This window comes from Tasmannia lanceolata, unplaced genomic scaffold (genome assembly GCF_043159265.1).
Source record: "Tasmannia lanceolata isolate RefF3 unplaced genomic scaffold, GAP_Taslan_0.1 ptg000037l, whole genome shotgun sequence".
In the NCBI taxonomy this organism is placed as follows: Eukaryota; Viridiplantae; Streptophyta; class Magnoliopsida; order Canellales; family Winteraceae; genus Tasmannia; species Tasmannia lanceolata.
In genome coordinates, this window is record NW_027518714.1 from 49,896,684 (window position 1) to 49,909,665 (window position 12,982).

At 42.7% G+C, this 12,982-nt stretch overlaps 1 protein-coding gene across 1 annotated transcript; it reads right to left on the reverse strand.

Annotated features, from left to right (window-relative positions):
* Positions 1-594: 594 nt before the first annotated feature.
* LOC143861525 (uncharacterized) lies at positions 595-3,418 on the reverse strand. Its single transcript, XM_077372440.1, has 3 exons — positions 2,852-3,418; positions 2,203-2,625; positions 595-1,377 (listed from the first exon to the last, which is right to left on the reverse strand). The coding sequence occupies exons 1-3, from the start codon at positions 3,416-3,418 to the stop codon at positions 595-597; spliced, it is 1,773 nt and encodes a 590-aa protein (XP_077228555.1).
* Between the last annotated feature and the right edge of the window lie 9,564 nt (positions 3,419-12,982).

A 12,982-nucleotide genomic window follows, 5' to 3' on the forward strand; every position in this document is an offset into this window, starting at 1 on the left:
TAAGTTCGCGCGGAGCTCGTCCCCGTTGAACTGCTCACTGAAGTTGCTGACCCGGGGGGAAGGGACACTAATGTCAACTGGAATTACTGCCTCGATTCCAAAAGTCAGGTTGAAGGGTGACTCCCCAGTTGCTGTACGCGGAGTCGTTCGGTAGGCCCACAGGACATGGTACAGTTCGTCCACCCATCGTCCCGCTTTATCATCCAAGCTCTTCTTGATTCCCTGGAGAATAATCCTGCTTGTGACTTCTGTCTGGCCATTGGTTTGGGGGTGCGCAACAGACGTGAACCTCTGCTCGATTTTCAGATTCGAACAAAACTTTCTGAAGCTGCGACTGTCAAACTGCTTGCCATTGTCTGTTATCAGGATGAGAGGTACCCCGAATCTGCAAACCACTAATTTCCAGAAGAAGGTCTGTATGTTCTGCTCCGTGATCTTGGACAGAGGTTCAGCCTTCGCCCACTTGGTGAAGTAGTCTATAGAGACTACGACGAATTCGCATCCTCCGGAGGCTAGTGGGAAAGGTCCCAGGATGTCCATCCCCCATACTGCAAAAGGGAGCGGACTGAAGATCGCGACCATTGGCACAGCCGATTAATTAATGGTGGGAGAGAACTTCTGACACCTCTCGCACTTTTTGACAAGGTCCAGCGCGTCCTGCCTCAAGGTCGGCCAATATAGGCCTCGCAAAAGCACCTTGATGGCCAGGGCCTTGCCCCTCAAGTGTTCTCCGTAGATTCCCTCGTGTGTTTCTCGCAAAGAGTACGAGGCGTCGCCCGGCCGGAGGCATTTCAAGTAGGGGAGGGTGTATGACCTTTTATACAGATTCTCACCGTCATGGGAGAACCTCACAGCTTTCTGTACTACTTTACGTGCTTTTTTCTTATCTCCAGGAAGCTTCCCTTCACGCAGGTAGTCGATGATTTCGTCCATCCAACATGGTTCAATATTGACCTGTATTACTTCAACCTCGCATTCGATGCTGGACTTCTTCAGGAATTCCATGCATATATTTCCGAGAGCGGTGTAGCCTGAGGCTGCTAGCTTGGAAAGTACATCTGCTTTTGTATTTTCCGTCCTGGGGATCCTGACGACCTCAAAGCTATTAAACTTGTCGACTAGCTGGCAGACCTTTGCTAGGTACTTGATCATCCGCTCATCGCGGGCTTTGTACGTTCCTTGAACTTGGTTGACAATCAGTTGAGAATCAAAGTAAGCCTTGAGCCTCTGGGCATGAGTCTGTACTGCTAAGTTCATTCCGGCAATAAGAGCTTCGTACCCCGCCTCGTTGTTAGATGCACGGAATCCAAACCTTACTGCGTAGTCCACAACAAAGTTTTCGGGTCCGGTGAGAATCAGGCCAGCACCACTGCCTAGCTTGTTTGAAGACCCGTCCACATACAATTCTCAGAGCGGTTGTTAATGCGACGGATTCTGCTCTTCGGTTTCCAAATCCACGGGATGAGCTTCCTCGGTCCGGACTTGCCCCCCAAGTGTAGTTAATTCTCCACCTGGAGGTCAGACTGTCTATGTTCCTGGCGTTGCATTCTGTGTGGGTACGGTGCACTCCGCGACAAAGTCTGCCAGTACTTGGGCTTTTATTGCCGGTCTCGGAAGGTATCGGATGTCAAACTCGCTGAGTTCCACGGCCCTCTTTACAAGTCGTCCCAATGTGTCCGGTCTGTGAAGGATTTGTTGGAGTGGCTGATCTGTCAGGACCTTTATTGTGTGCGCTTGAAAATACGGCCTTAGTTTTCTGGCCGCCATGATAAGGGTATACGCCAATTTTTCTACCCGCTGGTATCTGGTCTCGGCATCATGTAGGACCTTGCTGATGTAGTAGATAGGCTTCTATTGGTTATTCTCCTCTCGGATCAACACTGCTGCTAGCACCAGGGGGCTCACAGATAGATACAATACGAACACTTCTCCCACGTCGGTCATGGTCAACAGCGGTGGGGAAGCTAGGTACTGCTTCAGTTATTCAAACGTGACTTGGCATTCCAGTGTCTAGGGGGCTGTTTTGATCCCCTTGATGGCATTAAAGAAAGGGACGCATCTTTCCACTGATTTTGAAACAAAGCGTCCTAGCGCGGCCACCATTCCAGTAAGCCGCTGGACTTCCCTTATTGTGGTCGGCGGGCTAAGTCCAACCAGTGCCTTGATTTTCTCAAGGTTTGCCTCGATTCCCCTTTGGCTTACCATGAAGCCCAGGAACTTCCCAGCGGCAACTCTGAACGTGGACTTGGCCGGGTTGAGCTTCATATTGTGTTCTCTCAGAACTTGGAACGTCTCCTTCAGGTCGGATATGTGATCCGACACTTTTTTGCTTTTGACTAACATGTCGTCAACGTAAACCTCCATATTCCTCCCGATCTGGTTCCTGAAGAGTTTGTTTACGAGTCTCAGGTGCGTTGCTCCGGCATTTTTTAGACCGAATGGCATGACTTGGTAACAGTATGTCCCCTGATCTGTAATGAAGGATGGTTTTGGTATGTCCGATTCGTACATTCTGACCTGATTGTACCCGGAAAAGGCGTCCATAAAGCTCAATAGCTCATGACCTGCGGTCACATCGATCAATTGATCGATTTTTGGAAGCGGGTAACTGTCTTTCGCGCATGCCTTGTTCAAATCGGTGAAATCAATGCAAGTTCTTCATTTGCCGTTGGCTATCTTTACCATGACAACGTTTCCGAGCCAATCAGGATACTGGATTTCCTGAATGAAGTCAGCCCTTAAGAGCCTCCCCACTTCCTCTTTGATGGCATGTCGCCTCTCCGGGGCAAAATGTTTTTTTTTTGTTTTATGGCTTGCAAGTGGGGTCGACACCGAGTTTATGAGTGCTGACTTCGGAATTTACGCCAGGCATGTCCGCAGGGACCCACGCAAAGACATCTGCGTTATCTCTCAGAAACTGGATGAGCTCCTGGTGGGCGTCTTCACCTAAGGAAGAGCCGATTTGAACCGCTTTCCCACTGTCATCTTGATATAACGGAATTGAGAGGAGATCCTCGGCTGGTTCATTTACGACGATTTGAGCTTCGTCTCTCAGATCGAGCAGCTCAATCGGTAGTGTTTCTGATGCATTTTTGCCTTTGAGCGCCATGGCATAGCACTCTCTTGATTGCGGCTGGTCTCCCCTGACCTCACCCACGCCGTTAGAAGTGATGAATTTCATTTTTTGGTGGTATGCAGATGCGACGGCGCGGACGAGGTTCTGTCCAGGTCTTCCTAAGATAGCGTTATAGGCTGAACCAACCCTCACTACTAGGAAGTTAACCATAGCAAACGCCTGACAATGAGGCTCGCCGACAAGAACGGGGAGCTTGATTTGTCCTTCGACTTTGACTACCTCTCCCGAGAAGCCGAACTGATCTGAATTTGCCGGCCTCAGCCGATCATCCTCTATCATCATTTGTTTAAAGGCGTGATAATAGAGAATGTCCACGGAGCTTCCATTGTCGACCAGGTTTTTTTTCAGCTCTCAATTTGCAACTAGCACAGCGATGACCAGGGCGGCGTCGTGTGGGAGTATCAAGTTATCGAGGTCCGCGTCCGAGAAAGAGATCTCGTTCTCTATTTTCATTTTCTTATCACAAGTGTGGATGGCATTCGCTCGGCGGGCGTAAGCTTTTCGAGTTGATGACAAAGTTCCCTGTAAGCGCAATGGTTCCCACCTTGGCATTCCAATCTTATTTTGATGATTCCAATACACAAGTGATTTATATCACTAATGTGTTTGTTTGTCTAAGTTGTAGATCATGTTTGATTAAAGACAAGATTGCTTGGATTGAGGCGAAGAAGCACTCATTTGACCACATTCGGAAGGCCAAAGACATCGGAGATCTAAGACGCATGAAGACTTGAAGCATTGCAAGTAAAGACAAGGTATAAGATCCAATCCTAGCTTTAGATTATAAGAGGCATAAATAAAGTAATCTAACACACCCTAAATGTTTAAGTGATTGTCCTTGTGGTGTTCCAACACTTTGGAACCCTCATAACAATCCCAACTTGGTGTAGAGTTGGAAGCCTAAAAATAGAATTGAAAATGTGCTGAAAATAGGCTTCTCGGAAATTCTCTCGGAGCTCCGAGCTCGAAACTCCAAGATTGGTCTAGTAGAATTTTTCAATCTTCTGTTTGTATTCCCGGAACTCCGAGAGAAATTCTTGGAACTCAGAGAATTTCTCGGAACTCCGAGAACACTATAACGGGAAGAAATAGAGCCGTTGGTATTTTTGCCAGAATTACCACTATGCCATCAAATGGTCATATTTGGGTTTTTCTATATATATGGGTATTCCCAACTTCTCAATTATCGATCCCAACACTCTAAAATTCTACTTGAATATCCCAAGAGTGAATCAAACTTGTTTATGCCTCTCATCCTCTAGATTTAGGATTTGGATCAAAAGGCTCAAATTTGTACATCTTCTACAAATCTTGTAAACCCTTGTGAGGAATTGTTTTTAGTTCTTTCTTTCTTTATCAAGATTGTATTCGGGCGAGTGTTCGGAGAAGCGGAGCCCACTCTCCGTGTGAAGATTGCCACCAAGGTTAAAGCAGTGGGAATTATAATCGGCACCGATCTTCGCCGAAGTTAAGAAGATCATATAGTGAAGCCATCAACGGGTTTGGTTGGTGGAGTGGAGTAGGCCTCGCGTTTGGAGGACCGAACCACTTTAAATCTCGGGTGCAATATCTCTTGTCTCTTGCTTTTCATTTGCAGTGCACTTTAGATTTAACTTGCGTGCTTAATTTTCATTGTTGATCTCTTAATCTTCAAAACTGGGTTTGAATTTTGAAAAGAGTTAAAACTTGTTAAGAACCTAATTTTACCTCCTCATTAGTTGCCATACTCGGGACCACCCTTGGAATTTCACTTGGTATCAGAGCCTTGGCTCTTAAAAAAATTTATTTTCTTAAAATCAATGGTAAATTTTTTTAAAAATTTTAACAAGGGAAAGATCATAAGATCTTTGGCAACTTTCTAATTGTGAAATGGCAAATACAAATGGAACCGGACTTCCGGAAGGGCATTCCACAACTATACCTCCTTTCTTTGATGGGTCCAACTATGGACATTGGAAGACAAGGATGCGCATCTATCTTCTTTCGATAGAGGTGAAGCTTTGGCACATTGTAGAAAATTGATACATTTTGCCTTACAAACCATTTGAAGAATGGAATGTTGTAGAGAAAAGGCATGCAAATTTAAATTACAAAGCTATAAATTCTTTGTTTTGCGCCTTATCTACGGAGGAATTTAATAGAGTTGTTCTTTTTTATTCCGCCAAGGTTATTTGGGATACACTTGCTGTTACCCATGAGGGAACATCACAAGTCAAAGATTCCAAAATAAACTTGTTAAAGAGCAAATATGAAATATTTAGAATGGGTTAAAATGAAAGTATTTCTGAAATGTATACCCGATTTTCTAAAATATCTAATGAATTAGCAAATCTTGGTAAATCTTATCCTACTGATGAGTTTGTGAGTAAGTTGCTTAGGTCACTTCCTCCTTATTGGGACCCAAAAGTCACCGCCATCCAAGAATCAAAAGATCTCAAGACGCTAACTATGGAGGAGCTTGTAGGATCTCTTATCACTCATGAGATGCTCCTCACTAGCCGTCAAGAAGAGAAGAAGCCGAAAGAGAAAGAAAAGGAAAGTAGATCTCTAGCTCTAAAGGCCTCCAAGACGGACTCATCATCCTCAAGTGAAGCGGATAGTGATGAGAAAAAAGCGTTAAGGAAATTTAAAAGCTTATGGAGAAAGCAACATAAAAATGATAAAAAGAAGAAGAAAGAAGAAAGTGAAGTAGAAGGAGGAATAAGGTGTTACAATTGCAAGAAGACGGGACACAAAAGACCGGATTGTCCACTTCTCAAGTCATCTTCCTCTAAGTACAAGGGAAAAAAGGATTGGAAGAAGAACAAGGCTCTTGCAGCTGGTTGGGAAGCTTCTAGCACCTCGGGTAAGAGCTCAAGTGAAGGGGAAGATAAAAAAGATGATCTTTGCTTCATGGCACTCACCCATGAAGATGAGGTAAATTCTAACCCCTCTTGTAATTCATCAAGTAGTGATAGTGGAAATATATCTTATGATGAATTGTGCAATACCTTGCATTCTCAAATTTCAAAAAATAAAGTTCTTAAAAAATCTATTTCAAAATTAGAAAATGAACTTGATACTTTGAAAAATGAGTCATCTTCTTCCTTGTCTAAATCTCAAGCACAACTTGAAAATTTTAAACTTGAGATTGAAACCCTTAAGGGTCGTTTGGATGAGAAAACTTGCCAAATTATTAAACTTCAAAATGTGGCAAGCTCTTCCAAATTTTATGAAGATAACACAAATGATTTTCTAAATCAAATAACCCATCTTCATAATGAAAATGAAAGATTAAGATTATGTCTCAATGGATTCCTAAATGATAATAAAATCATTGACATAATCTTGAAAAAGACTAGTCATAGACATAATCATGCATTTTATGATAGGACTAGTCTATCTAACCCTCATATTAGATGCCATTATTGTGGAATTAATGGTCATTACCAATTCTAATGTGCATCTAAGATTAGGGATTGTGGTGGAACCAAGAAATCTTGGGTTCCCAAAGCCCCCATATGATTCTCTTCATATGTGCTTAGATTAGGGGCTTGAATTTAAAATTGAACATCTTTTTATGGTTATTTAAATATCCCCTCTTGTATTGAATTTATTTTCCAAATAGGGAGAGTTTTATGATTATCTTTTTCCTTGAAAAAGGGGGAGCTTAAAAATTAAAAATTTTATCCTTTGATTTTCTTTTACCCCATCTTTTTGATAGATGCCAAAGGGGGAGAGAAATCTAGTGTAAGGAAATATATGTATGCTTTTATTGGAAAATCTCTTGTGCTTGTCATCATCAAAAAGGGGGAGATTGTAAGCCCAATGATTCCCACCTTGGCATTCCTATCTTATTTTGATGATGCCAATACACATGTGATTTATATCACTAATGTGTTTGTTTGTCTAAGTTGTAGATCATGTTTGATTAAAGACGAGATTCCTTGGATTGAGGCCAAGAAGCACTCATTTGACCACATTCGGAAGGCCAAAGACATCGGAGATCCAAGACGCATGAAGACTTGAAGCATTGCAAGTAAAGACCTGAAGCATTGCAAGTGAAGACCATTTTAAGTCTTTTTTAGAATGTATAAGATCCAATCCTAGCTTTAGATTATAAGAGGCATAAATAAAGTAATCTAACACACCCTAAATGTTTAAGTGATTGTCCTTGTGGTGTTCCAACACTTTGGAACCCTCATAACAATCCCAACTTGGTGTAGAGTTGGAAGCCTAAAAACAGAATTGAAAATCTGCTGAAAATAAGCTTCTCGGAACTCCGAGAAATCCTCGGAGCTCCGAGATTTGGTCCAGTAGAATTTTTCAATCTTCTGTTTGTATTCTCGGAACTCCGAGAGAAATTCTCGGAACTCCGAGAACACTATAACGGGAAGAAATAGAGCCGTTGGTATTTTTGCTAGAATTACCACTATGCCACCAAACGGTCATATTTGGGTTTTTCTATATATATGGGTATTCCCAACTTTCCAATTATCGATCCTAACACTCTAAAACTCTACTTGAATATCCCAAGAGTGAATCAAACTTGTTTATGCCTCTCATCCTCTAGATTTAGGATTTGGATCAAAAGGCTCAAATTTGTACATCTTCAACAAATCTTGTAAACCCTTGTGAGGGATTGTTTTTAGTTCTTTCTTTCTTTATCAAGATTGTATTCCGGCGAGTGTTCGGAGAAGCGGAGCCCACTCTCCGTGGTGAAGATTGCCACCAAGGTTAAAGTAGTTGGAATTGTAATCGGCACCGATCTTCGCCGAAGTTAAGAAGATCATATAGTGAAGCCATCAACGGGTTTGGTTGGTGGAGTGGAGTAGGCCTCGCATTTGGAGGACCGAACCACTTTAAATCTCGGGTGCAATCTCTCTTGTCCCTTGCTTTTCATTTGCACTGCACTTTAGATTTAACTTGCGTGCTTAATTTTCATTGTTAATCTCTTAATCTTCAAAACTGGGTTTGAGTTTTCAAAAGAGTTAAAACTTGTTAGGAACCTAATTTTACCTTCTCATTAGTTGCCATACTCGGGACCACCCTTGGAATTTCATTCCCCCAGCTGCGGGCCCTCCCATAATGGTGTTTATAACCCCATTAGGCAGGGATCAACGGATTTCAGGACGTGGGCTCGATTGGGCAGGAGACTTATGCCACGCCGAGGGTGGAGGGGATCGTTGAAGGCTCTGACCCCGAGGGCGTCTCTCCTGCGCTCCCTTCTACGGTCATCCTCTTTAACATACTTCCCTAAGGTATCCTCGGTTAATCAGCAGCTCGATTTCTTCTTTAAGGTGCCTGCACTCGTCGGTGTCGTGCCCGTGGTCTCCGTGGAAACGACAGTACTTCGACTTGTCCTTTTATTTCCCTTTGAGAGCATTCTGGCAGGCCATTTTAAGAAGTCTTCTTCCTTGATGGCGGCGAGAATGCGCCTTCTAGAGGTATTAAGGGGAGTGTAGCTTTCTTTCTTCGTCTGGGGAGTCCTTTCTCTTCATGGAGCCGTATCGTATCTGCGCTGCTTGGCGGGGTTTTTTTCTTCCTCGGAGGTTCGAGTCCAGGGCCACCAAAGTTTCTTCTACGGATATGAACTCTTCATCCCCCGCCATCAGACCCGCCAGTGACTGTGGGTCTCGGCGGGCTACCGACCGCCGGAAATCGTTAGACTTGGCACTGGCGAGGAGCACATTTGTGGCTGCAGAGGGTTCTAAGTTCATCACCTGAAGGGCCTCTCTATGGAAACGGCTCACGAACGCCTTCGGAGGTTCTCTTTCCTCCTATCTTAAAGCAATTAGTGATGCCGCCATTTTTCTTAGCCTTCGACTACTCATGAAATGTCAGACAAGGTCATCTCCAAAGTCTTCAAAGTTACTGATGGAGTTCGGCTTAATTCGCGAGTACCAATCTTGTGCAGCACCAGTCAGGGTGGTCAGGAAAGCTCTACAGATGAACCCGTCAGAGGCTCCGTGGAGGAGCATCATGGTTATGAACGTCTCCAGATGGTCCACAGGGTCAGTGGTTCCGTCATATTGCGGGACTGATGGCATCTTGAACCCTTTGGGCGTTGGTGCGCCCAATACATTATCGGTAAATGGTGGTCTGCTTCAGAACGCCTTTGAGGCAGGCCGGCCATGATCTTTCGCCAGCTCTTCTATCTAGTGGTATATTTCCTCGATCCTTCACAGCATTGGATCAGATCTCTTGTCTCCTTGCCTCGCCGATTTGTCCCTTCTCACAGAAGGACCAGTGGCTGACCAGGAATGACTTTCTAAGCTCCTCCGACGACGATGAGATTTATCTTGTTGTGCACGGCCCCCTGGCTCGGTGCCTCTGTACTGAGCAAGATTGAGACCGGTGACGGCGGTGAGGTTCCGTCTGTGCGTGTCTTGTTTGGGAGTGGTGCGCTCGCCTTGAGTGGTGGGAATGATCACGACTGGGAGGTACAGGTTCTTCCCCAGGGGGACTCAACCTTTCCTGCGGTGGTCGGGAGGCCTCTGGGTCGTGCTGCTGGGGTGCTTGCTGCACCAGGTGCTTGTACTGATCAACAAGAGTTGTCATGTGTTGAAAAAGAGTCTCGATTTGTTCCGGAGTAGGAGCAGGGTTCAGATGTTCCGAGTGAGCCGGGCTCTGTTCCGATATTGTAGAAGGAGCCACTACTTGTGAGGCCACTCGCTCGCTCCGAACCCTACGATGCGCGTCGGCTCAAGCTGTCCGGGCAGTTAGTACTCGAGCACTCCTCTATCTTCCCATTTTATAAAGGGGGATTTGAACAGCTTTTAGTTCAGGGTCCCACCACGATGGCGCCAATCTGTTAAGCCCAAAATTGGTAACATAAACGGCAGTGACGAAAGAGCTGATCTGGCTGGTCCAAGTTGACTTAAAAATGTCCTGCGCAGTAGCGCACAAGGTCCGAAGACCAACCCGGAGTCGTGCTCCGGACGGGCCCTTCGACACTCAAGTCAGTATGAGCAGAAGAGTAAAGCCAGAGCTTGGAGTTATAGCTTAAGAATTTTTCTACTTACCCTTCTTAGCATGAGTGAAGGCTATTTATGGTGAGAGCTCTGGGGTGGTTGGATTACCTACCCCGGGACAGGTGTCGGTCCATGTGTGGGCTTGTTTTTATCTGCTCTTGACAGATTACTACATTGCCCTTGGGGTTGGTGTCAATTCCATGGTGGGCCCTTAGGGGGCCACGTGTCAACAACTGGTTGGATGTGGCTTTTCATACCTCATCATATGATAAAGGACTAAAAAAATCTAAGGCATAGAGGATGACTGATGAATAGTCTAATCAAGGTATTCTCATTGGCCTTTGGCCGGACTAATGATTTCATTCTGCTCAACTGATTTATCATGTAAACGAGGGAGAAGTGCTGGTCAATTTGATGCAATTACTTCTAGCCAGGGCCCATCCGATCTCGTAGTTCTCTTTCACTTATGATTGTTTAATTGACGATCAAAATTTGATATAATCATGGTAGTTTACCTTGGATTGCCCTTGATTGCTAATGTGGTCCCTCTTTGCGCCCTCGATTGCTTTAGATTGATGTCTTCCTTGATGAATAATAAAAAAATTTTTGGCCCGGATTGTTTGATCTTACTCCTCCTTTCTTTCCACACATTGATGATACTGGTGGGCCCCACCATATGAATTGTTTCACTCTACTTGTAAACAAGGCTAAGGAGAGAAATACTAGTATGAATAGAAATTAAAAGTGCTTTTATTTGCCGTTCAACCTTGGACATTTGCAGTTTATGTAATTTTTTTTTATAATGCAAGGTCTCCTTAGCCCAATTATTTTTTATAAGGCTAAGGAGAGAAATACAGTAGTATGAATAGAAATAAAAAGAGGTTTTATTTTTATTTTTGAAATTGATGGGTGCATTCCGTTGTTTAAATATTGGCACTCCTCTCTAGAGGCTGTAAGAATTGAAACAAGGGTGCAAGATATCAATCCCTTTACTTTCTTAACAGCTTCTTAATATTATAGAGGATGGTGAGAAGGGTCTTATCCAATCTTAGCCATTGATCTGCTCTGCCTCTTCAAAAAATCATATCCAAAATGAGAATACATTTCATTTGTCCACTTTTTGTTTAGATGATGGCACTCTTGAGTTTCTTCTCCCATTCCCTGACCCTAAGCCCAAACAGTGTACAATGTAAGTACAGCCTAGGACACTCCGATGGACAATCCAATTCAAAAAGGATCGATCGTGACCAACACTTAGAAAGTAGGATATGATAAACATTCCGAAATGGATCAGACTGGTACAGGATCTGAAGGACAGTGATCCATTTCGGACAATCCAATTCAAAAAGGATCGATCGTGACCAACACTTAAAAAGTAGGATATGATAAACACTCCGAAATGGATCAGACCGGTAAAGGATCTGAAAGGATAGTGTCCAACTCCGAAATGGATCAGACCGGTAAAGGATCTGAAAGGATAGTGTCCAAAATGGATCAGACCGATAAAGGATCTGAAAGGATCGTGGCCAAAACACAGGTATATCCGATCCAAACTTGATCTGATGATGCCCCCAGTCCATGTAAATAAAACTTGAACTGTAGTGGTTAGGTTAATTTTTTCACTTGTAATCAAACATTAGAAAACCATGAAATTCTGTAAGAAAAATTCTTTTACAAACTTTTCCAAAAATTCCTACAATCCAAATAGGGCTGTATTTCCATACTATTATACTAAAAAGATATGCCTTCAGTGGGTGTTAGGGGCATGGTTTTAAATTTCGGCCGAAACCGAAATTTGGTGAAATCCGAAATATTGGGTTTTATCAAATTTCGGCCGAAATTTCGAGAAATTGATTATTTAAAAAAATATATATAAATATTTCAAAATTTCGGCCGAAATTATTGAAATTATGGATTAACTCAAAGTAATAGTCGTAATGCTAAATAAGCAATACAATGTAAGTTAACAACCCCAAATGCATAAAAAAAAAACTTATAAAGCAAATTAAGAAAAAAAAAACTACATGAATTCTAAAAGAAAATAAAGAACAATATGCTAAAAGGAAATGTGCGTGACAAGGAAATTTTACTACCCTCTGGGTTGTCTCGAAATCTCCGAAGTTCGTGAAGATTTCAAGTCTTTCAGAGAGTTACAAAAATATATTAGGGCCGTTTGGATATATGGATTTTATAATCCATGATTGTAAAATCCTTGGTTTTACAACCTTAAACCTGGTTTTTCTAAGCTAAAACCGATAGGATAGTAATCTAGGTTTTAGCCTGTAAAATCCAAGATTTCATAATCATTGATTATAAAATCGATATATCCAAACGGCCCCATTTTGTGTGAGTCCAATAATCAGTTTTGGACTCACAATTACTTCTCAAAATCCAAAACAAACACGGCCTTAGAGAGTGAATTCACTTAAATAAAAAATTAAAATATTTTCCAATAAAACACAACACCTATGCTCTACTTGTTGTTGAAGCTAATGAGGAGTACGAGAAACTTCAACGGCAATTTAATGAATTCATCACCAAAGGAATTTGATCTAACGTCACATTAAGTGGATAAATGGATACTAGAAAGATGTGTCTTGGGAGAATATTACATCTAATTTTTCGTCAATTTATATTGATAAGTTTTTATTACATCTTACATTGAAGCATACAATGGATATTCATGGATTCAATCTAGTTCAAGATCATGACCTTTCATCTCTTCGTCTTGGAGATTATGAAGCAGAGTTTGATCATCGGGAGTTTGAGTTGATGGACTTTCTTTTATGCTTCAAAACTTTCAAAACTCAAGAACGATTTTTCTTGAACCATGGAAGTTTGGCAAACTACAAGATCATGTAGGTGGTCCTTTTCAGGTGCTTAAGAAAATCGG

Coding starts and splice junctions, on each gene's coding strand:
- LOC143861525 (XM_077372440.1), bottom strand. CDS start 3,418: ATGATGATAGAGGATGATCGGCTGAGGCCGGCAAATTCAGATCAGTTC. Junction 2,626..2,851: donor TGCCTGGCGTAAATTCCGAA/GTCAGCACTCAT, acceptor GATTTGAACAAG/GCATGCGCGAAAGACAGTTA. Junction 1,378..2,202: donor GGAAGTTCCTGGGCTTCATG/GTAAGCCAAAGG, acceptor TCTTCAAACAAG/CTAGGCAGTGGTGCTGGCCT.